Source organism: Pipistrellus kuhlii, unplaced genomic scaffold (assembly GCF_014108245.1).
Source record: "Pipistrellus kuhlii isolate mPipKuh1 unplaced genomic scaffold, mPipKuh1.p scaffold_m20_p_13, whole genome shotgun sequence".
Taxonomy (NCBI): Eukaryota; Metazoa; Chordata; class Mammalia; order Chiroptera; family Vespertilionidae; genus Pipistrellus; species Pipistrellus kuhlii.
The window spans coordinates 18410447-18435906 of record NW_023425438.1 but is presented as its reverse complement, the minus strand read 5'-3'; the positions used below and the strand labels follow the sequence as shown (position 1 = coordinate 18435906).

The 25460-nt window shown below is 32.8% G+C and overlaps 1 protein-coding gene and 1 pseudogene across 5 annotated transcripts in view; one reads left to right on the top strand and one right to left on the bottom strand.

Annotated features, from left to right (window-relative positions):
- The window catches only part of LRPPRC (leucine rich pentatricopeptide repeat containing), a 79744-nt gene that overhangs the window by 6822 nt on the left and 47462 nt on the right, over positions 1-25460 (top strand). For all 5 annotated transcript variants that reach the window (XM_036435167.2, XM_036435166.2, XM_036435164.2 and 2 more), the window contains exons 2-20: positions 4227-4426; positions 5830-5952; positions 6827-6948; positions 7056-7114; positions 7757-7843; positions 8349-8475; positions 8773-8917; positions 9241-9386; positions 9624-9729; positions 9810-9917; positions 14157-14275; positions 16106-16199; positions 17714-17780; positions 21121-21148; positions 22944-23001; positions 24052-24158; positions 24370-24447; positions 24784-24828; positions 25227-25340. In XM_036435167.2, the coding sequence (XP_036291060.1) occupies positions 4227-4426; positions 5830-5952; positions 6827-6948; positions 7056-7114; positions 7757-7843; positions 8349-8475; positions 8773-8917; positions 9241-9386; positions 9624-9729; positions 9810-9917; positions 14157-14275; positions 16106-16199; positions 17714-17780; positions 21121-21148; positions 22944-23001; positions 24052-24158; positions 24370-24447; positions 24784-24828; positions 25227-25340 (1933 nt within the window). The remainder of the gene's footprint in view (positions 1-4226; positions 4427-5829; positions 5953-6826; positions 6949-7055; positions 7115-7756; positions 7844-8348; positions 8476-8772; positions 8918-9240; positions 9387-9623; positions 9730-9809; positions 9918-14156; positions 14276-16105; positions 16200-17713; positions 17781-21120; positions 21149-22943; positions 23002-24051; positions 24159-24369; positions 24448-24783; positions 24829-25226; positions 25341-25460) is intronic.
- Positions 1495-20723, bottom strand: LOC118717718 (annotated as a pseudogene).

Genomic DNA, 25460 nt, shown 5'->3' with positions numbered 1-25460 from the left:
TAAAAAAGTGTAGGAAAGTTGCACACATTTGTAGTCTGAAATTCTGTGAGTTACCATAAAATATAAAGCTGTGTTTGAGTGTTAGCTTAACTAGGCAAGACATTTTGAGGAATTGAGACTCTGCAAAATAATTCAGGGAGAAAGTTCATTGTGAGAGCTCTACAAAAGACTAGAAAAAAGGCCAATCAACAGATGTTTATTAGGCATGTTCTAGAAGAAGAGCTTTTTTTGAGCACTGTTCTGTTAGGAATCTGATAACCGCTTTTTTAAATGTGATCTTTACAAGGTAGTATTTTTCTTCATATGAGGAACTAATGCTTGCACCAAATACCTTTGCCAGAGCCAGGTAGCTGTTAAATAGTTTAGCTTGAATTTCAGTAGGCCCTTTAAAATAAGTCTTATGTGCTTTCTGTTAGTACATTGAAAAAAGAAAATGCTCTGGTAAATACGAAGTTAATATTTATTACAGTTACTTTGCCAATTTTTTTATATACATTTTTCCAGTGTTGTTCAAACTTGGAGCATTTGTATACTGCCTTCAGATTTTTTGCCAAAACTGAGCACTACTTAAACTGTTACTTATATCTAAAATGTTTATTACAATACATAGAACTACTAAAATGGAAAATCTTTGTCTATATGTAATCTAAAACCATCTTTCCTAGCAGAAGTGTGATATTTTGGGAAACAGTGCATATTTCAGTCAATCTTTATGATATTCTTGTGAGGTAAATACACTGTTACCTCTCAGGTTTTACAGGCTTTGAGAGAGTTGCAGTAACTTGGCCAAAGTCTCATATCTTATAAATGGCAGAAGTTGAACTCAGGCTGGTCTGTAGGACTCAAGCCCACACTCTTTTATTTTTTAAAAATTATTTTTATTGATTTTAGAGAGGAAGGGTGAGGATTAGAGAGAGAGAGAAACATCAATGATAAGAGAATCATTGGTCAGCTGCCTCCTGCATACCCTCTACTGGGGATCGAACTCATAACCCAGGCATGTGTCCTTGGCCAGAATCGCACCTGGGACCCTTCAGTCCACAGGCCAACGCTTTATCCACTGAGCCAAACTGGCTAGGGCTCAAGCCCACACTCTTACTATGTATGTATTTCCACCAGGCTATGGAGCCTTCTTTTTTTTTTTATCTTTTAAGATTGTGCTTATCAATTGTTTATCAAAATGATACATAATAGTGTCAGATGTATACAGAGAATTAAGTAAGCACTTAATACATGAGATTTTCTTCAATACATGTAGGTAAGATGACCAAATTGTGTGGTGCGACTTGGAATTTGTAAATAAATAAGGTGCTGGCCATGGTGCTATGGATTTCTGTCCCATCTACACTGCCCACTGTAGTTCAAGTTTCCATCATTCTCTCACCTGGACTACACTGCAATGGCTTCCTCAATGGATCTCTGTTTTAATTCTTGCTGCCCTCTAATTCATTCCCCATTCAGCAGCCTGACCTTTTTAAAACAAATAGATCATGCTTATAAGCCTAAGAGTTCTGATACAGTTATGATCATTTTATCAACTTCTTCATCTGTTAACTTCTCTCTAAGGTTTGTCATCACATGGTGAAGCTCTGCTGCACTAATATAGCCATTGCCATCCTTATCAAACATGCGGAATACTTCTTGAATTTCTGCTCCACTGTCTGTGTCTTTCATTTTTCTTGCCATTATTGTAAGAATTCTGAAAAGTCAATTATGCCTTTACCATCAGCATCCACTTCATTTATCATGTCCTGTAACTCTGCTTCTGTAGGATTCTGTCCAAGAGACCTCATTACAGTTCCCAATTCCTTTGTGTTTATAGTCCCATCTCCATCCTTGTCAAGTAGGGAAACAGCTTGTTTGAATTCTGCAATCTGCTCTTCAGTCAGTTGATCAGCCATGCTGCAAGCGTTACTGGTCTCCGAGATGCGACTTACACAACCACTCAGCTCACTCACTCCACTCGGACTAATCTCTTATATAGCTTTTGAAATACAAACACCCACTATAAAATTGTTATTTTATTTTTTATTTTTAGTAAAGAGTAAAAATAAAAATCACCACCACCAATTTTTTAAAAAATGAGGAAAATAACTTTCTTTCTTTATTTTTAAAATATATTTTATTGATTTTTAACAGAGAGAAAGGGAGAGAGAGAGAGCTAGAAACGTCGATGAGAGAGAAACATTGACCAGCTGCCTCTTGCGCACCCCCTACCGGGGATGTGCCCACAACCAATGTACATGCCCTTGACCAGAATCGAACCTGGGACCTTTCAGTCCTCAGACCGACGCTCTACCACTGAGCCAAACTGGCTTTGGCGAAAATAACTTTAAATGCCAGATTTTGCCAGAGAAAATTCATGGGTAACTGAATATTAGTGGTGAGTGCTAGAGTCTGAGGAGGGGAACTCCTGAGCCGTTTATGACAGGTTATGTGGTTACATCGATTTTTTTTTTTTATCTTCGGCATTTGGAAGCAGTGGGCTTTAGCTTGTGCCAGCTGATGAGTAGATGCCTCTTTTGCATGGACCCATCGTCACACCAGGCTATGAAAGTTTTGTCTCTTTCAGGATGCGTTTAGTGAATTTAAAACCAAGTTCTAGGCCACATAATAGATGTAGAAAGCACTGCTATGTCGGGAAGCGCTGGAGAATCCTTTTGAAGACTGAAGACTTCTTTGATCTAAATGTGCAATCCTTCCCTTACCCCAGTTTATTTTAGAGTAGATTCATTCATATTTCAACTTCATTAATGAAAGCCACACTATGTTTAATGGCTGCAATAAAGATTTATATGAAAAATTAGCTTTAGAGTGTTCAGAATGCTGTGCTGGTATATTAACATTTCTGACTTCTGCCTGAATTTTGTTTTAGTATGTTTGATGTTAACATTTTAAAAAGTGAAATAAATGACAAAGGTATTATTTATTTACTTATTTAGTCTTTTCATAGTATCAGATTTGGATTATGTAAAAGATTTGGGCAAATATACTTCACTCTAATTTGAAATTGCTATAATCAACTTTTGTTGTTGAACAATGTGACTGCACTTGAACTTGACACATTATTTTGGGTGATTTAAAATATCGTTTTTGTGTTTGCTTTATTAACAAAGGCATTGTTTAGTAGCAGCTGATCTAATAGCCAGATAAATGGCCAGAGAAAACCTTTGAAAATAAGGAATGAATATGTAGGAGTGTATCTTTTGTGGTTTTTAGGTAATCATCTAGCATTTAATTTTGCTAATTTAACAGACTAATCAATGAGACACTTTTGCTCATTTAACAGATTTTAATCAACTAAATGTGACATTGACTTGTTTAGTTAGTATCCTGATATTTTTCATTTTATTTTCACTTCATTATATTTATTTGCTTAGGTGGAATAATTAAGACTAGAGTGGTTGTGATTTGTCCCAGATCACAGTGGTAACATTCTAGTCTGGTATCAAATGCTGCCTCTGTGTTTTACATCACCTTGTGATGAAACTACTGGTGTAGCTTTCTTTAATGTAACATCACATACTTAATCACTCAATTTATGATTGGTTTTTTAGGTTAATGATGTAGGGTAGGAAATCAAGAGTTTAAAATTTATTACTATATAAATATTTATCTTGGTAATTGACTGTGGTAAAAATACACACATGCCAAGCATGCGTTTATAATCCTGTAAGCATGCTTGGATTAATAAGTATTTTTATATTATATTTGGTTAATATATGCTTAGTATATTCAATATAATTGTTTGTACTTATTGGCTGCTATTGGAAAATTTAAAATATTTTGGAATACATATATAAATCTCTGAATTAGAAATTTTGTATTAATGATATTTGAATGCAGAGAAAGTTTAAATTCAATTTGAAGATGCATGATGGTTTCCTTTACACAGAGGATTATTTTTAAGTTTGATATTTGAAATCAGATACACAACATATTATTCTCTTAGTTTGAAATAATTTCATATGGGACCTTATCAATACATTCTAATAATTAGTCAAGATATTTACTTTGCATATAATTTGTATTTGTGTCTGATTTTATTTAAAGCAAAAGTCAAACTTTCTTGCCTACCAGTTTATACTTCTCTGAGCAAAATGCTATTGCGTTATGAATTTATGTATTTAGTAACTAATAAAGTTTTGTATAAATTTTGTCCAAAAAGATGACTTATATGGGTAGTAGTTGACTTAATTTATTATTAATTGTATTTCATTTTATAGAGGACTGCTGAGCCAAGCCAGGCTATATGCCATTGCTGCTGAAAAAAAGAATTATCTTCAAGAGGAGTCCACTTCTTCTCAAAGAAGGAGTGCCAGTCAGTTTGATTGGGCTCTCATGCGATTAGATAATTCTGTCCGAAGAACTGGCCGCATCCCAAAGTCACTCCTACAAAAAGTCTTTGATAACACCTGCCACTCAGGTATTCCAAACCTTTCTGTTTAAAATGTTGGCTTTTAACAAGTACTTGTTTGTGGGGAAGCTCTTTGATACTTTTATTTGTGATTTCTAGTGATCATGATTTTATTTTATTTGTTGTCTTTTTGTCTTTCCAGCTCATCAGGGCAAACTTTTGAGTAACTAAGACATTTTGCTTCAGATGTGTTTTTTTTTCAAAATCAAATAAAAACTGCCCTTTTGCTTTTCACAGTTTATAAAAGAGTCACTTTTAGTAGTAAATTTTCTTGGAAGGTATTAGTTTTTTTTATTTTCCCTTGTTTAGTGACAGCTGTGCCTAAATAATCACACATGACAGATTTCCAGGAACACCGTTAATCATTCCCCTTTTATTATTTCACTTCCATTTAGCTATTAAAATTCGTTTGAATCACTTATGCAACTTGATAATTTGATGGAAGCTTGTAAGCCCTCTACTTCCCTATCCTATCACACACACAAAAAAAGCCTACATGCAAACACACATAATTTTATTTGTAGTTTCAGAGCATTCGCCAGCTTACCTAAAGCCTGTCCATGGATTTCAGTCACATTAAGAAACTAGAGTTTAATGAAGAGGGATACCAAAGAAGTGTCAGTTATAATTAATGTGCATTTGAATAATGTTTTTTATTTTCTCTTTTTTTGATTCTTTCAGCATTGTACAACTAACACCACAATTTCAGAACATTTCTATCACCCCAAAAAGAAACTTTCATACCCCCATCAGCTCCCAAACCTTCCCATCTCTTCCAGGCCTAAGAAACCACTAGTGCACTCTCTGTTCATAGAGATACTGTATGTTATTCTGGATACTTTATATAAGTGGCATCAACAATTAGTGGTATATTTTTGTTTTTGTCTTAAAGTCAGCTTTCAGGGACATTTTGATAAAGGACATGGATAAAGGGAGAAGAAAGTTGATATTATTTGTAACTATTTGTAAATCTAAAATTGACATCCATGGGATTAAATGTACTGCTTTGTGTTATTTCATGAGATACTGAGAAACTTGGCCTTTGAATTGCAGTAAGCACTGCTTTTAAATGAGGTTCCTTGTATTTTTGTATTCTATAGTCTTTCAAATTACAGATTCATAACCTTAGGTGCCTTAAGAAAGCAGACTAATTTTTAAAAACTTAGAACAATGTTACTAATTTTTAAAAATTTAGTAACTTACAATGTTACTAAATTTTTAAAAATTAGTAACATTGTAAGTTACACTTGTGGATTAGGATAGGAATTTTCCAATTTACGGTAATCTCTTTAATATTATCTTTAGGGAGGCAAGAGAGTTTTTAATATTTTTAGATTTCAGCTTAAGATTTGATATTTATCTATACGATATTGATATTGTGTTAAATGTTACCCACTAATCTTCTTTCATAGGTTGCCCAGGTGGTAATCATGCCTTGCTTCTGCTGCGCAGCTGTGGTTCTCTCCTGCCTGAACTAAGGCTCCCAGAGAGGACAGAATTAGCTCATAAGATATGGGACAAACTTCAGGAATTGGGTATGATTATTTGAATATGTGGTGTGTATAAAAGGTGGAGATTTTTTTTTTCCTTTAGTTAAAAAATGATTTCTTTAGCCCTAGCTGGTTTGGCTCAATGGATAGAGTTGTCAGCCTGCAGACTGAAAGGTCCCAGGTTTGACTCCGGCCAAGGGCACGTGCCTGGGCTGCAGGCTGGATCCCCAGTAGGGGGCGTGTAGGAGGCAGCCGATCAATGATTGTCTCTCATTATTGATGTTTCTACTCTCTCCCTCTTCCTTCCTCTCTAAAATCAGTAAAATATATTAAAAACAATAATTTCTTTAGATAACTATAATTTAATTTTATACAAGGGCTACTTGATTCAAAATTTTTTACAATATGATTTATTTGGTGAATTATAGTGACATCTAGGGACATTAAGAATAAAATATTTTTTCATATCAAGTTTTACTTTAATGGTAAGCTAAATACAAAGGACTTTAGGTCTGTCAAAGTTATACATGCACATACCATTTCACTAAGCTGTTTCATTTGTTTGAATTTAGATACAGATATACTCTCATTATTCATTGTAGCTTGTTTGTAATAGTAAAAAATTTGAATCAATTTTAATGTCCCTCACTAGGAGATTGATTAAATAAATTATGGAGTGTCCATAAAGTAGAATATTATGCAACTGTTAAAAAAATTAAAGGTGTTCTTCATATACTAATGAGGGGTATTTTTCAAAATATAATTAAAAAATTAAGTTGCAGAATAGTGTGTATACTGTGCTACCATTTTGAAGAAAAATATATGTTTATATTCATACAAAACAGTACAAATTTTTGTTGTGATAAAGAATATGATTTTAAGTGCTTTTCTAAAAATCTGATTTAAATTTCATTTGTAGGTACTGTGTATGATGTAAGTCACTATAATGCTTTACTTAAAGTCTACCTTCAAAATGAACATAAATTTTCACCAACTGACTTCTTGGCAAAAATGGAGGAAGCAAACATTCAACCAAATCGTGTAGGTAGCTGTTATAAATGTTTGTTGTCACATCCACTCTTCTTTTTTTCTTTACTAGAAACGTTATTTAAAAAATATTATCAATAACTGGCCCATTTCATTAACAGGTAACATACCAGAGGTTGATTGCTGCTTATTGTAATGTGGGAGATATTGAAGGTGCCAGGTATGGAACTCTATAAAAGTATGTATAAACAAACAAATATTTAAATCTTCTAAACCTAGAACATTTCACTCTCTTTTTTGAGTTTCTTTTTAATAAGGAAAATTATTTCAGAAATATTCTAATCTAGCATATGACTTCTATACAATATAAAATTATGTAAGAGGTGAAAGATAAGTAACAATTGTTATTTTAATTAAAAATTTAATTTATTGAAGCAGAGGTTTAAAATTGTTATAAAGCTAGTTTTATTTAAATTATTTTCTAAAGAAAATGTTCTTAGCTATTTAAATCGTATACACTTATAAAACTTATTTGTCTCACAGGTTCATATAAAATCAGTTGTAACATTTCTCTGTGTAAAATTTATTACTACTTTTGGATAGAGGGTTTAGGAAATAAGGGATATATTGAAATGTACAATCTTATTTTTAACTCAGTGAACCTTATTAAACTTTATGCTTTTTAAAGGTTATTTAGAATCACAGAAGAAACAATCAGATTTTTAAATATTACTGTTTTTAACAAGAGTACTTCAAGACAATTGATTTAATTTCAAGGAATGGGGTTTTGTGTATATGTGGTATAGAAACTGTTTTTGATGTATAATGCCAAGGAGTATTTTTATTTCATTTTTTATTGCAGCAAGATTCTTGGATTTATGAAAACTAAGGATCTTCCAATCACAGAGGCAGTATTCAGTGCCCTTGTTACAGGGCATGCAAGAGCTGGGTATGTTCAACCTACAGTTTTGTTCTCAGGCGAGGTTTAAATTATAGAAAAATGATGTAGAAAATCTTAAACCATGTTTATCAACCTCCTCAAAAAAAAAGTTTGAGCATGTGAGATAAACCCTGCACATTTAAAAAAAATCAAAAGTAGCTGACTTAATAAAGTTATTAATTGATCTGCTAGTGCCTGGAAAATATTTTTTGGTGTAAAGAATAATTTACTAAAAAGATAAATTTGAGTCGTAATACATTTAGTGAAAGAATACACATTCTTTAATGTCTATGTAGTTTTATGCAGTTGAATTTCTCATTTATAAAAATTTCCTGTAAAAATTTGGGATGTTTATGATCTTTATTTCTAAAATCTTTAACCAGTTTAATATGTGTTTTTTTTTCTGATGTTGCCATGGTTTTACTTTTGATAAGTATACATTTGAGATTGAATGATATATTACTTTTGGCAGTATTATGGTAACTTGTTTGATTGTCTTTGAATTAACTTACAGAGATATGGAGAATGCAGAGAATATTCTTACAGTAATGAAAGAGGCTGGAATTGAGCCTGGTCCAGACACATATCTAGCCTTATTGAATGTGTATGCTGAGAAGGGTGACATTGATCATGTTAAGCAGGTATGACTTATTGTATAAATAAACATACTTTAAAATCATTTTTATAAGCTTACAGCAGAAGAATATAGTTTATATCTGTTTTTAAAGATATATCTTGAAAATAATAGCATTGATAGGACAATTCCTATAGTTTGCTACCTTAGTGTCGAAGCAGAATGTTTCTGTTTTATAAAAGAAGTCCCAAATATTTAGATGATATGTGTTCCTAATTAAAATTTTTGTATTTTAATATATTTAGCTTTAATTTAAAAATAGTGCTTTCTGACTTAATCTTTTAATTTCTGGAACTATTTATAGACTCTGGAGAAGGTGGAGAAGTCCGATCTTTACCTTATGGACCGTGATTTATTGCAAATTATCTTTAGCTTCAGTAAAGCTGGGTATCCTCAGTATGTCTCAGAAATTTTGGACAAAATTGCATATGAAAGAAGATGTATTCCAGGTAGTTTTATAAGTTTTACTTTCATGATTTTTGTAATCTAAATTACCATTTTTTACATGATGAAAAGGGCATTCTCTAACAATACGGGGGTTGTGATAGAGGAACCAAGGACTCAAAGTCAGCTTAATAAACTAAAAAAATTGAGTTAATGGATACATTGGAATGTTTTGATGTGGAAGTGTTCTATTATTATTTAGGATATTTTAAAGGATAATATTATATTCTTTTCGTATTTATAGTTCATAAGTTTGTCTTTCAAATTGGTTGAAGTGTAAAAGTATTATTCAGTTCAGTAACAAAGGTTATCTTTGTTTTCTTCCCAGATGCAATGAACCTTATTTTGCTTTTAGTCACTGAAAAATTGGAAGATACAGCATTGCAAGTTTTATTAGCATGTCCTATATCAAAGGAAGATGGTCTGACTGACTTTGGCAGTTTCTTTTTACGGCACTGTGTGACTATGAATACGGTATTCTGTCCATTTTTACCTTGTAGACAGTGTAATAGGTAGTGAAATAAGATTTTTTAAAAAGTATAAGGACCTGTTTTGAGATTAGACCAAACAAAAATACTATGAAAACTTTGTTTTTGTATTGTAAGATGACGGATAAAAAGAGGATGAGAGGTTCAGACTTTTCAACCCAAAAGTGTTAAGAGTATTTGCAGAAAATCAGAGGGAGCTGATGTGTTCTTTTTCCCCCCATAGCCTGCAGAGAAGCTGAAAGACTACTGTAAGAAGTTAAAGGAAGTCAAGATGCATGGATCTCCTTTGCAGTTCACCCTGCATTGTGCTTTACTAGCCAATAAAACTGGTACTATATTTTCATAGCTAAAACCAACTAAATAAGTTTTTTTGAGGTAGCGTTGTAATATTTAATGGTATCTCTTTCAGATTTGGCAAAAGCTCTAATGAAGGCTCTGCAGGAAGAAGCTTTTCCTATCAGAACTCATTATTTCTGGCCATTGCTAGTTGGACATCAGAAGGAGAAAAATGTTCAAGGTTAGGTTTTGCCTTTTACAGATTTATAATGGTTCAGAGATCCAGTGTAACAGTTTCTGTACACATCTAATTGAAATCTATGGGAAAGCATACTTACTCCTGAGTATGAGATCTGAGAAAATTGAGTTGATTTACCGTAAATCATAGTAAAATATCATCAGCGTTTAAAAAACCAAATGGTAATGCATTTCTTTCATCGTAATTATAATACATTAATTTTATTTATTAATCTCTGGTTTTGGTATTCAAACTTGTGAGTATAGTTTTAATAAATAGTTCATTACTTTTATGTTTTTCTAAGACTCTTTAGTTTTTTATTTTATATATAGAGTTTGAAATAAGTTAGCCTAGCCTTATTGAAGGTAAAGTTATATATAATTAGGCCATTTTCTTTGTGGACCAGTCTTTTTTCTCCTTAACTGAGCTGAGTTACAATAATAAGAAAGACAGAAAAACTTTTATTGCACAATGAATGCTCATGGCCTGACAGCCTGCTGATTGAAGGGCAGAAATGTTCAGTCTTTCAGGTTCTTAAGTACATTTAAGCATTTAGCATACTTTTTTCTTGTACACATGGGATGTCTATAAGGTATGAATAAGAATTGAACAAATATTAAATTTTAGAGTACAGTATCTAATTCTTTGGTTTGCATTATTGGTAATTCAGAAAGAGAAGTATCATAAAAAGGTGCTTTTAACAGAAGTACTTCCCCCTTGGGGAAACAAAAAATGGTCTTTTTCATTTTATCTCGAAGTGTAATGTGCTTAGAATGAGATGCAGAGTTGTTAGTATGACATTGGGTGACAAACAGAATGCACAAACAACAAAAAAGTGCTTTTAGCAGACTTTCATATTGCAATTTTATAATAAATATATAGCTGTCTTCTGGCTTAAAGGAAATGGTGAAACAAGTATTCCCTAATTGTTTCTGGCTATAAAAGTCTCTAAATCCTTTTTAGAAAAATCTTTGGAAAACAATATGCTAGTTGATTAACTCTTTGCATAACCTCCTATTCTGAAAGCTTGAAGAAGTAATCTTTGACCCATATTTTTGAACCACAGAAAGTTTACATTGTTCCATGAAAATGTGTGGGCATATAAGTATTGTCCACCTTTCCACAGATATGAAAATATTTTTTGGGACCCCTGTTTAAATGTTTCTTTATCAGTAAATTTGCTTTCTTCAACCATTGCACTGTATCTAGTCTTGAATTGGATATCATGTTTTCACTACTTAGTACATACAAAACAATTCAGGTATTTTTTTTCTGTAGATAAAGCTCAAACTAGTAGAAAGTGTGCTTTTTGTCTAGAATCTCTTTTCTAAGGACCTCTAAGGACCTTAGAATTTAGATTTATGAGGTGTCTTATTGAAAGCTCAAATTATATTGATGAAGGAACTGAGAGCCACAGAAAGATTCAGTGAGTGATCTTAAGTTCCACATTTAGTTTTCAGTAGTGCTGGGATTACATGTGAGGATTTCTGCCCTCCTATTTTAGATACTCTTTTGTTTTTTTTTTGATACCATAACACCTCCATACTAAATGTTTGTAAACATTATGCTGAATTTATTTTATGAAAATTTTTAGCTACTGATTAAATATTAGGTACTGATTTTTGCATTAGGGACATTTAAAAAAGTTTTACCAAGTTTTTTAATCAGTGAAAGTCTTTTAAAAAATTAATTTGTCTTCTAGTTACAGTTGACATGCAGTATATTAGTTTCAGGTGTATCAACATAATGTTTAGACATTTATGTATCTTACAAAGTGATCACCTTTGTGAGTACCCATCTGACACCATACATAGCTATTATATTATTTTATTCCCTGTACTGTACTTTACATCCCTGTAACTATTCTTATAACTAGCAACTTATACTTCTTAATCTCTTTTACCCTTTTCACCTATTCCTCAACCTCCCAGAATCAGTGAAGGTTTTATCTGGAAAAATAGAAAAGCTGAGAAAGGTAACTTGAGAGTACAAGATATTGCCACTAGTTTTACAGTTTTTAAAAACTAGTTTCTCCTTTGCAGGAGATTCAGAAATGTAGTAAAGTAACATATTCTACAGTCTTCCTTCATGTAACAGGGAAATTATTTAGTGTTAGGTAAACAACTAACATTTTTATTACCCCAATGAGTTTGTTCTTTGTCCAGGGAAAGTCACATACAAAAAAAGAAAATAATGGCTGAAGTGATGGAGGATGTAGAGGAATGTTTCCTGTAGAATAAATAAAACCATTCAGGATAAGAAAGATATTTAGGGACAAATCAAATTGCACCAAGAATTTTCAACAATAGGGTGATCAAATTTTTATTGAATTCTGGAATTTTTCTGGCTGCAAATTTAGCCATGACCAGTCACTAAGACAGACTCTTACAATGACTTCCTCATGGTTCATCTTATTAGTATATTTCTTTGGGGCACAAATGGAAAAGTCATCACTTTGAATTTTAGCAAGTTGGCCTGAGGAGGAAATAACCCAGAATGACTAAGGATCTATATCTCTTGGTATATTTAGAAGCTATAAAAATAGAAATATAGGAAGGGTAAAATATAAGGAAGAGCCAATAAGAAAGCTAAATGCCAGTTGGGGAAAGTGTTTGAATAGAGAGTATTTTAAAATATATATATATTTTATTGATGTTTTACAGAGAGGAAGGGAGAGGGATAGAGAGCTAGAAACATTGATGAGAGAGAAGCATCGACCAGCTGCCTCTTGAATACTCCCTACTGGGGATTTGCCTGCAACCAATATACATGCCCTTGGTTGGAATTGAACTTGAGACCTTTCAGTCCGGTGACTGGTGCTCTATCCACTGAGCCAAACCGGTTTCGGCTGAATAGAGAGTATTTTTAAAAAGTAAGAAATTGGGTCCTATTAATAAGTGCTCTGGTTAGAGTCTAAAATCAAGTAAATAGTCATAGTTGGTGAAAGTTGATCAGGTAAACCATTTTTATTTCCCAAAAGTTTGAACTATTTTAGCTGATGCCCAAACCGGGCAGGGCTATTTTAATTCTTATAAAATTTGTTGGGTAGAAACTTTCCTCTAGATTCATAAACTTTCTTATGATAATATTTGAAATTTTTTATTAGACTATTTAGTCTTAGTTTAGATTTTCTAAGTTCACAGACCTTTGGGATCCGTGTTACGATTATTTTAGTCTTTTTTAAAAAAGAAATATGGATTGTATTTTTTAGAAGGATGTGGATATGTCAGATCAGTCACCTTTTTTCTCCTTACTAATAAATGTTTCTTCCCATCTGACTATATTGTTATTTTAAAAAATTCCTCACTTGGGGACATGCAGAGAGAGAGAGAGAGAGAGAGAGAGAGAGAGAGAGAGAGAGAGAGAGAGAGAGAGAGAAACTGATGTGAGAGTGAAACAATCAGTTGTATGTGCCCCATCTGGAGATCAAACCTGTAACCAGTGTGTGCCCTGAGTGAGAATCAAACTTGTCACCTTTTGGTATATGGGACAATGCTGAGTGAGCCACACCAGCCATAGCCTGACTATATTACTGAAGTGAATATTTTTCGTATACTTCCTGAGAATGTCTGAGGGAGTAACTGAACCCAGATCTTACTAAACCTATTTTAATTTTGGTTAGAAAAAACATGTTATAAATGCTAGTAACACAGGTCATCTAGTAAGCAGAATATACTCTTCCTCCTGATAAAGGTTATTGGCAAGGGGGGGGGGGGGGGAGGAGGGAGAGAGAGAGAGAGAGAGAGAGAGAGAGAGAGAGAGAGAGAGAATGAGAATAGAGATATTTTAGGTGTAGATGATTGGATGAAGTGTTTTGTACAGAATAAAGTTGTCAGTATATTGGCCATTTTCACACATTCGAAAATCAATTATATGGTTACTTTATGCTACATTTATTGTACATAATATCTAAGGAAATTTTAAAAATTGTTAGTGTTTTAAAACAGGAGAACATTAAATCATTGTTACTATTAACATTTATTTAATATTTTTAGGGTTTCACACATTGTTTTCTTTTAATTTCCAGGACTATCCTGAGAGCATTACTATAATCTTTTCTATATTACAGAATTTCACTTATCTTATTTCCCAATTCTGTTGTTTTTCTGCTTTCTTTTTTAGGCAAACAAAATGCTGAGTACTCTTCACTGTGATTCAGAAGCTGAATGAACTAAACTTTCTGATCTTTTGTTAATTTATTCCAAGTTCTTCAACTCTGTACTTTTAAATTTTCTCTTATAGGTATAGTTAAAGTCCTCAAAGAAATGCATGAAATGGGAGTAAATCCTGATCAGGAGACATACGTAAATTATGTGTTTCCATCCTTTGATAATGTAAAGTCAGTTCGTGCTGTATTGCAGGTGAGTTCAAATATGATTTTAATTTCATAATTGAAGAGAATGTCTTGCCTCCCTAATGTTTTGTGTGATCAAAAAGAAAAAAGTCATTAAGCTGAGCACTAAAAAATGGTCGTGTTTGTATGCAGTTTTCTAAAGTTTTGTAAAAATGTTGGTAAAACTCAAAAAATCTTAAAGTAAAGCAGCATTTTTGTGTGTTGATTGGCAATATGCCAATATCAAGATGTTTATATATTTTATTGATTTTTTTTACAGAGAGGAAGAGAGAGGGATAGAGAGTTGGAAACATCAATGAGAGAGAGTCATCGATCAGCTGCCTCTTGCACACCCCCTACTGGGGATGTGCCCGCAACCAAGGTACATGCCCTTGACCGGAATTGAACCCGGGACCCTTCAGTCCGCAGGCCGACGCTCTATCCACTGAGCCAAACCGGTTTCGGCAGAAAATGTTTAAATAAAACATATTTGCTCCTTAATTTCACTATGTAGTGCCATTATAATTTTCATTTTTTGAATATTACTTTTCACTTCTATATGAATTTTCATAATACACTCAGTATATTTAACTATTCTGCTTTTTAAAAATAATATTTTATTTGACTCCAAAGCATTATTTTCCTAACCATGCGTCCTTTCTCCATGAGAATAAGGAAGGCCTTTATGAAGAAATTGACACTTGTATCAGCAAGGGTTCTCTATTTTCAAAACAAAGTGCTACATACAATTAGGGTCAACATGGCAGAGCACCAAATACTTTAATAAGAAATATTTTCAACATATCTGGTTCCTAGGTGGTTATTCACATAATGCCTTGACTTTTTCAATATTGGAGCATGCTTTTCTTTCTTTGTAATTACAAACTTCTGAAAGGTAGAGTTTAGGTCTCGAGTGTCTCTACCTCTTTACTCTGAGTGCTTAGCAGGGTATTTTGAGCCTCTACATATTTTATTGTTAAAGAAATATATTAAAAAAGTAATTTCCTACATATTCTTATTTCCCTAAAAATCCTTTTTTTTTAAACTTGGCACCTTTCCATTATAGTATGTAATTCCACCAATTATTATTATTATTATTTTTAATATATTTTATTGATCTTGTACAGAGAGGAAGGGAGAGAGATAGAGAGTTAGAAACATCGATGAGAGAGAGTCATCGATCAGCTGCCTCTTGCACACCCCTACTGGGGATATGCCCACAACCAAGATACATGCCCTTGACCGGAATCGAACCTGGGACTCTTCATTCCCCAAGCCGATGCTCTATCCATTGAGCCAAACCGGTCTCGGCCACCAATTATTTTTTATGCCTGCATGCTGTGTTATTGTATGGATATACCATAATTTATTTTTATTCGTTGCTTCGGTAGTTTTTAATATTGTGCTATTATACTGTGACTTAGAACATATATTTGAGCTAATTTTTGGCTTCTGTACTTAAATCTTTAAACAAATGATGATGTTAGGAAAAGTGAAAACCCACTTGGTTATAAGTTAGATTTAATTTTTACCTCACTAACTGCCCCAAATGTCATTTTAGATTAGTTCATTCAATTTTCATTTTATTTTAAATTAGAGAATTGTTCTAAATGTTACCAATAGTAAATTTTTTCTAGAAGGAAGGCATTCTAAGTAATAAATTATCTGAATTTGAAGATAAGCATTTAATATGGAACGTTGAAACTGTTACTAAAGTTCAGTTATTTGATTTACATATTGTTCTAGAAACGGATTATCAGAATATGGTGGTATAAATAAATGGGAAAACAGGAAATTTGAATAGCATATCAAAATGTTTTTAGCTAAGGCATAATATTGAAATGTGCTTTATCCCTAGGAAAATGGATGTCCATTTGACAATAATATAATTTCTCAAGCTGAATTGAGAAGTGAAGCAGTAAATGGGAACTTAGACTATGTTTTATCATTTTGTAAGTATGCAACATTAGCAGTAAACTTGATAGGTGTAGTTTTAGTTACTAATGAAGGCATACAGGATAGTTATTGCCCTCATGCCTACCGTAGTGTAGTTGAAGGTAATTTTCTTGAAAGAAAGGAAGTTTTTATGTTTTCTTTAAGTCAGACTGATAAGACAGTTTATGATATGATCTTGTGGATAATATGGATGCAATTTTAAAGTTAAAAGAACCTTAGGGATACATAATGGTAGGTAAAGTTACATAAAGCCAGTCCTCATTAACAAAAACACAGCAAATTTTACTAAATTCTTTTAAATGCAAAGGTGCTTTACAATATTCATCATGTTAATAAAATTACCTCCATTGATAGATAAAGAAAGGCAAAGAAAAGTTAAATGACTTGCCCAAAGTTAGTGATTTGTCTAGAACCAAGATTTTTTATCTTCAACCATTTTTTTTCACCATAGTACATTTTAAAGTCTCCATTTTTTAACATATTTATGATGTTACTTGGGAGTTTTTCAGATCTTATAAAGAAGATATTGTTTAAAAACAAAACACAAACTTTAATTTCTAACCCCTAGTATGTTAAAAGTTCAGCTCCAATTAATTTTCAAATCTATATATATTCAATTTTATAGGTGGAAGCTTTGGAAAAAAAAACATAAATAGTATATATTATCTATATATGTTATTTAAAATAACTCATAATATTTTAAGGAAAAGACAAAATATTCAGTTTGAAAATTAGGGACTGTTAAGAGGGATAGTTTTTTGAGGTGAAGGTTGTGTACTAATGCTGGGTGCTGGCTGAGTATTGATTTTTGCCTCCCACTGTAGATAATATATAGATCTTCCATTGTGACTAGATGAAAACAAAGAAACATTAGCAGAGGAATCTAGGCACATACATGAAAGCTGCCATTACTTGTTTTCATACCATCCATTCCACTTCATTGTCAACCTCTTGATTTTTCAGACTTGTTAGTTACTAAGGAAACTAGGTATTTTTTTGTCAGCAGCCTTCAACTTGCTGAGATGTTTCTGCTCGCCTTTTTAACAAATAAAAACTTGACAATATTTTGTAGAATACTAATTTGAATAGTATAAAAATAAATTTTTAAGAGATTCTTTATTAAATTTGAAAAGAAATTCCAGGAACTTTAAGACTAGAGTATTTCAGTTCACTCCTGTCAGTGCCTCCTCTCTTGATTTGCAGGTCTCTGGAGTTCAGTTAATTCTGTAATTGCTGGTAATCACTATTGGCAGCTCCTAGGTCTGCATGTTTGGTTACCATATCACCACGATGGCTTATCTAAATGGAGTTTGTGGGGTAGTAGGAAATTCCAACTCGTGTTTGTAGGCATGGAAAATTAATTTGATCAAGCAAATTAAAGGTCATTTTAAAAATAAAATTTCTGAAATGAGTATTAAAAGCTATTGGTATAAAAGTGTTTCCAAATAAGTTGATAATTTAAGTTTTTGTCTTTGATCTCAGATTTAATGATGGCAATTTTCTTTTGCAGTGGAATCAAATACATCGCCTTTCCCATTTTCTTCTGTGAGAGGCACCCTAATTCTAGGCTTTAGGAGGTAAGATGTCCTTTACCTGAATAAGGTCTGGTTTCTACTGTCTTTTTGACCTACTGTATAAGAAAAGACAGATGCTATGCCAAATCTTCCAATGTCCTAGTTACCTGAAATAATCTTAAATCTATTTGATTCTTTCTACTAAAAAGTTGAATTGAGTTTATGTAGCCATTTATACCATCTTTTCCAAGAAATATACACTGATTTGGTAAAGGTCTTGGTTGTTTTTTTTTGTTTTTTTTTAAATATATTTTATTGATTTTTCACAGAGAGGAAGAGAGAGGGATAGAGAGTTAGAAACATTGATGAGAGAGAATCATCGATCAGCTGCCTCTTGCACACCCCCTACTGGGGATGTGCCCGCAACCAAGGTATATGCCCTTGACCGGAATCGAACCCGGGACCTTTCAATCCGCAGGCTCTATCCACTGAGCCAAACTGGTCCCGGCTAAAGGTCTTGTTTTATTGAAGAAAGCACTATTTGAGTTATGGTGAATTGGTGCACCGGGCCTCTAATTTAAACAATGAAAAATGGAAAGAATACCATTTGTTGATATTTTGCAGTATTTATTTTTTTATGTACCCTTATAACTTGCTTTCTTAAATATTCTTTCTCAGTATTTACTTGCTTTCTTATATACTCTTTCTTAATACTTGTTTTTTAAAAAAAATATATTTTGTTGATTTTTTACAGAGAGGAAGGGAGAGAGATAGAGAGCCAGAAACATCGATGAGAGAGAAACATCGACCAGCTGCCTCTTGCACACCCCCCAGCGGGGATGTGCCCGCAACCAACGTACATGCCCTTGACCAGAATCGAACCCGGGACCCCCCAGTCCTCAGACCAACGCTCTACCACTGAGCCAAACCGGTTTCGGCTCTTTCTCAATACTTACTTGCTTTCTTATATACTCTTTCTTAATACTTACTTGCTTTCTTATATACTCTCTCAATACTTACTTGCTCTCTTATATACTCTTTCTCAATACTTACTTGCTCTCTCATATACTCTTTCTCAATACTTACTTGCTCTCTTATATACTCTTTCTCAATACTTACTTGCTCTCTTATATACTCTTTCTCAATACTTACTTGCTCTCTTATATACTCTTTCTCAATACTTACTTGCTCTCTTATATACTCTTTCTCAATACTTACTTGCTCTCTTATATACTCTTTCTCAATACTTACTTGCTCTCTTATATACTCTTTAGATTGGATACATGTACAGCCATCTATATGCACATTGAGGTGGGCAAACTTGTACATACGTATAGTGTTACTTCCTCTTTGCTGAACCACTTGAAGTTGCAGACATACAGATGATACTGATCTTTCAGCTTACTACAGCTCTTAAAAATAGGTCATCTGTATAATCACAATACCAATATCACCCCCCAAAAAATAATGCTATAATATCACTCTATTTAGATTGTCATAGTTCTGACTGGTTTACCTTTTTTTTTTTTTTTTTTTTTGGTGCTGAAACCTGGCTGTCATATTATTTTTTATTGAGGATTTGATTAAGGTCATGCATTGCATTTGATTGCTATCTTTATATTCTCTTAATTGAGAATACTTTCCTTAACTTTTCTGTCTTTATGACACTGACTTTTTTTAAGAGTCCAGGCTACTCTATCTGTAGAATGTATCTAACATTTTTAGCTACAATACTTCATCTATTAATACACTAATAAAAGAGTAAGATGCAAATTGACCATACCTTTACGACACCCACCATCCAGTCAGGAGTGAGTATGCAAATTAACCCAACAAACAGGGCGGGGCCGCACGCAGGCCTTCCGCACTGCCCCAGCCGCTCCAGGCCTCTGGGCAGCGTGGGAAGGTGGAAAGGGGCCTCAGAGCCAGAGTGAAAAGGCAGCTCTGGCCCAAGTGAATGCGGTGCCGGCAGCCAGGGGAAGGAAGGCCCATTCTTGCACGAATATTTGTGCATTGGGCCTCTAGTAGATGATAAATATTTCTTATTGTTTCAAGAGTTATAATGTCAGGTGTCAAATAATGGTGCCATTAACCAAGTTTGAACTCTTGGTTATTGGGGTAGTTTCCATATGTCTCCTCTGCAAAGGAACCCTACCCACTTTGTAATTGGTAAGAAGTCTGTGGGGTAATACTTGGAGACAATTTATCCTATTTCCTAGCAGCTTTCACTTTGGTTTTAGCAGCCATTGGTAATCCTTGTTGAATCATTAACAGTGGGATTGCAAGAGTATGAGTATTTAACATTCCTAATAAAATCCAAATTAACTACCTACAACTCCTATAAGTATTAGCACATAACAGATTGATTTAGTTACTCTGTATCAAAAATAATTATTCCTGATTGTCAGAAATGTTAGAATTTATACATTAAATGAGATATCGTAGTCACTTGAGCTAATTCTAAGGGAAACTTGAGTAGGCATTTCAGTGTTGGAATGCGATTTTGGGGATACCTAGCTATAATCTGCCTCTTGGTGGTAGGTCCAGGGTCTATGAGGCAATAGTTCAGCATGTGCTCTGTAACCTGTTTTAGCCAAGATTAATTTTTTATACTATCCAACAATAATTTTGAAAAACCAATGTTTTCTTCATATCTCTTGAAAATAGTATTTAAGAGATAAGTTAGTATTTCTGTAAGTTGATATGCTCAAGAAATGGTCATTGATTACCAATCAAATGCAATGCCTTCCTAAAATTTTCCAATTTATAGATTAAATTGTCTAACCTGTGTAGGCAAAGACACTTGTAAAAACTATTTAAATTCAGTACTGCTTAGGTAAGGTGAGATTATTCAAGATTAATTTACTTTCAAAAGTAAGTACTTCTAGCTAAAAATGTTCAATCTGAGTCTGATCATGAGAAAATGACCTATAGAATATAGGTCATTAGCTTTTTAAAAAAATATATATTTTATTGATTTTTTACAGATAGGAAGAGAGAGGGATAGAGAGTTAGAAACATTGATGATAGAGAAACATTGATTAGTTGCCTCTTGCACACCCCCTACTGGTACATGCTCTTGACCGGAATCGAACCTGGGACCTTTCAGTCCGTAGACCGACGCTGTATCCACTGAGCCAAACCGGTTTCGGCCCAGCAGCTTTTTAAAGCTCAAATATTTTACTCTGTTCAACTTCCTAAAATTTGGGGGTGGTAGTTAATGATTCTTACCCAAACTAACTTCTATTTTGAGGTTCAAAGTAGTGAGAGTCAACCTTTCTACATTACCTTTCTCCTGAAAATTCAACTTGGTTTTTATGCATTACATACTGGTAGTTTGCTTTAACTTAAAATGTTTTTTAAACCGCTGAGTTTATTTTCAATCCTTTGCTGCCCTCTGCAGGTCTATGAATATAGATCTTTGGAGCAAGGTAAGTACTTCCAATAAAAAAGCTATTAAGAGCAAGAGTTATGCTATACACATTTTAATATATCATAAGTTAGTGAGTTTAAAATCTTGAAGTTAGTAGTTTTAAAACTGCCTTCCCAGATCATGAAATTTATTATGGAAGCAATTCATGACCTAAATTCTTCAAAAGGTTTTTAATTTTTCCAAAGGACAACTATAAACATCATTGCATTGATATTTGACCTTACAGATTTAATAATTAATTTTAAAATATGCATTCAGATGTGTGAATGACATAAAGACCAATTTTAAACCTGTCTTTTATGCAGGAAGTACAGTTATTTTTATGTAGAATTGCAAGAAATATTTTTATCTTAATAAAATCAGAATGTGCATTATTAGACGCTGTTTCTATCTGTTCTGGGACCAGAGTCAGAACAAGTCCGACTGTTCGGTCGCCATCTTCAAGCTCCGCCCCCAGAATGTGCATTATTAATTTGATTTTCAATTTAAATATTTTTTGAAATCTAAATTTTACTCAGTTTTGTTTTTAATATTATGCTGCTATTGAAACTGTATAGTCAGTTATAATATATGGTGGAGATAGTTATATTTGTAAGTAATCTTTCCACTAGAAAGGTTTTCTTATTGCTTTATTCATTATTCGTTATTCAATGTGTCTATGTTCAAATTTGGTGTTAAATGTCGCTGTCTTATTTAATGTATGGTTACAACTTTTGATAGAATGTATTGTTTATCTTCTTTATGTCTCTGTTGGTTGAAAACAGTTTGTAGGTGACGACTGTTTTACTTTGTTTTTAAACAGTTTCTACCTTTTGAATTGCCATTAACCACAGCATGATTTTCATGGTGGAGTGAAGTGGGATATGGTTAATTTTATCTCATTTTCCATATTACCAAATAAATAGTAGTAGGATTAACTGCAGTTTGAATTGTTAACACTAAAAACATGTGCCAGGTACTATTTGAAGAGAAAAAAAAAAATTAGTGTCAGAATGCACAAAGCATAGTTTAGTTCAGGACTCCTCATACCACTTTGGAAAACAACTCCATGTTTTTGTTCTTATTATCTCCAGTCCAAGGATATATAGTGAAAATATTTTGTTCAAAAATTACAAGTCGTGCTATTGATTTTGTAATCATTTTAATCATAAAATACATATTTGGTGTGTTTTTTTAATTAAAATATTTGCCAGCAGAATTAATTTTGAATAAGTGTTGTGCATGCGTTTTAGTGTTTGTATATTCAATTGATAAGAATCCATGAGAATAAACATATTAGAACTTCTGGCCCCTTTTGTTTTAATGCCATTAAAATGCCTGGGAAAAGATTGTTGAAAAACTAAAAATTAAAATACAATAAATGGTCCGGATATTTTACTTTATAATTTCTGTAATACTTCACTTAACAGGAGGCAATTGGTTCAATTTCAGTAAAACCCAAAACAATATGATGAAAAAAAATATTGGTTGATAATTCCTATATGCTAAATATATAGCAGTTCATTTAAAATAATACGTAAACAAATCAGTTTAGAGTTTTTCTTAGTGACATTCATAAAACACATTGCAGTTTTCCTTTAACATGGGTTTGTTTTGGTTTTGTTTTTAAAAGACAAACCTATTATTTAAGAACGAAACAATCTCCTTGGCAGGTGGGGGTGGTGTTGAATTACCGTGATATAGAATGATATCTTACTGGGGGAAAGCTTTATTATTTCAAGAATTCAATTTCAGATTGCATTTATTCTTGTTTGCTTCTCTTGCTGCAATGCACGAATTTTCTTTCTTAACAGATAACGGAACTGTTGTACAAGGATGAACGTTATTGCCAGGAGCCTCAAGGACCAATGGGTAGCGTTTCAATTTCGATGATTGTAACTTATCCACAAATTCATTCTTCCATGTAGTGATAGGCTAGAAAGATTACAGCAATAAACATTTTCTTTTTGAAAGTGAAATTTGAAAACATTTGGTTTATCTTTACGTTGCTAACCACGACATTTTGAGATCTATGAGTTGTTTAGTTTTGTCATAATTATTTTCTTAAAAGACAGGATTGAGAGGCCTTTTCTTTTTAGGAATTGAAGAAATGCTTCTTGCAGCACCGAGGAAAGTAGGCTTACGAGTTTGTAATCCTTAGTGTCTATGTGATTCTAATCCCTTATAAGTGTTAATTTTAAACATATAAAGTAGTAAAGACGTCTTGATAGATTTTTTTCATTTAGATATAGTTTATTACATTATCTAACATTTAATTATTTCACTATTTTTATATAATAGGGCCTAGAATATAGGGTTTTCTCGAAGAAGGCACCCTTCCTGAAAGTTCGAATTTTCTAGGTATTAAAACATGGCCCTATACATTTTATGCTTGAATGCTTAGAAAAATTACTGTTGTTATAAAACATCCTTGCTAATCTTGGTTTTTCATTGGCTAATAGGCAGCTCTCCGCAGGATTGCTGTATCTGCTTATTAAAATCACTTAACTTTTAACAATCCTTTTAAATTTTATGTTTCCCTAAATGTTGCCCATAAAAAATTAGTATAGAAATGTGCATAAGGCATTTACTTATTCTCACTATTGTGATTTGGACAGGAAAGAAGTAAGGCCTGGGGCAGGACCACTTCTGTCACAGAGTGGTAGAAAAAATAGATTGAAGTAAGATTCAGTACTGAAAAGCTGTCACTCGGTCTGAAAATAATTAATATTCCTTTCACTCACCAGTTAGATATGTGCTCCCAAACCACATAATCTCTATGCCTCAGTGATCATTGTTGCCATTTCAGAGCCTCTCATCAGGGTGACATCTCACACCAAAATGATTTCTTATAAATTAATCTTGATAACATGACAGTCTCAGTAATTTTAGTGGAATGCTTTCTCTTGTTTTTTTCCACAGAAGCTGTTGGCTATTTTCTTTATAACTTGATTGACAGCATGAGTGACTTAGAGGTACAGGCCAAGGAGGAGCGTTTGAGACAATACTTCCATCAGCTGAAGGAGATGGTACCGTTTCATTTTTTTGCTATATAATGCCTGTCCTGCCTGACATGTATCTATTAGATTTGAAATTGCTGCTTTTAAGTACAACCAGACCACTTCTCAATGACATACAGGAGTTGGAGACTTAAATTATGTCTGAGATAATTTCTGTTAGACCAATTTCAGTTTGCTTGTCTAAAACTGAATGGTTTTTTTTTTTCCTCCTTTTTCACAGAATGTAAAAATTTCCGAAAATATCTACAGAGGCATTCGTAATCTACTGGATAGCTACCATGTTCCTGAATTGATTAAGGTGTGTGAGAAATAATAATTAACTTTTTAAAATGCTTAATTTATATATAAAATCACATTAAATTTTTATTTAAATGTGATGTGTAGTCCAAGAAAATTTATTTAAATGACAGTTAAAACAAGGCTTTTTCATTGATTTTTGGTAAATACTATTTATATATTGAAGAATTCATTTAAAACATTTATTATAATAGCTAATAAAATATGACAATTTATGGAAATTTTTGGAAAGATGGAAAAATAGCAGGAAAATGTGAAACTTTCAAAATTTGCTTTTGACATTTGCTAATATATTTTTCCATGTATTTTCTAATTCTAATTTAAATCCCAATTTTAGGATGTTAATGTATTGGTTGAAAGAGAGAAGACAGACTCTCAAAAAGTAAGTAGGTTTTTTAAGTAGATACTACCTACTATAAAAACAAAATTTAATGAGAATTCTAGACTGTTTTTATAAAATCAGTGGTTCCTAATATTTTGCCGTCAGTATAACTCTAAGAAAGAAGTTGGTAAAAGCTATTACCCAACTCAGAAAAATCAACCCATCTAAGAAATTTGCAAATAATCTCAGGAGCTTTATAAACCCCTAGAATCCATTCACGGACCCCCATATTAATATTATTGATTGCATTTATGACATTTTGGAAAGGTCAGTTTAAAGAGAAGAGTGGCAAAAATAAGTAAGTAAGTAAACAAGTGGAAGAGTGGCAAGGGTACATTTTCTTTCCTTTTTTCCCTTTTGTAGTAAATTTCTCTCCTTTTTTCTTTCCATTTCTGTAGCCTATTAGGGCTTCATCATCTGAGTTGGAATCTACACTTGAAAAACTAAAAGCTGAAAATCAACCTGTAGGAGATACCCTAAAGCAACTCATATTAGCGCTTTGTTCAGAAGAGGTAATAATTGTTTAAATATTCAAAATATGGTATGAAGGTAAAAAAAAAATTTTATATATAAAAGTATAAGCAAAGCCAAATAGAATATTTGTGATTTTTACGATAATTATACATCTTGCT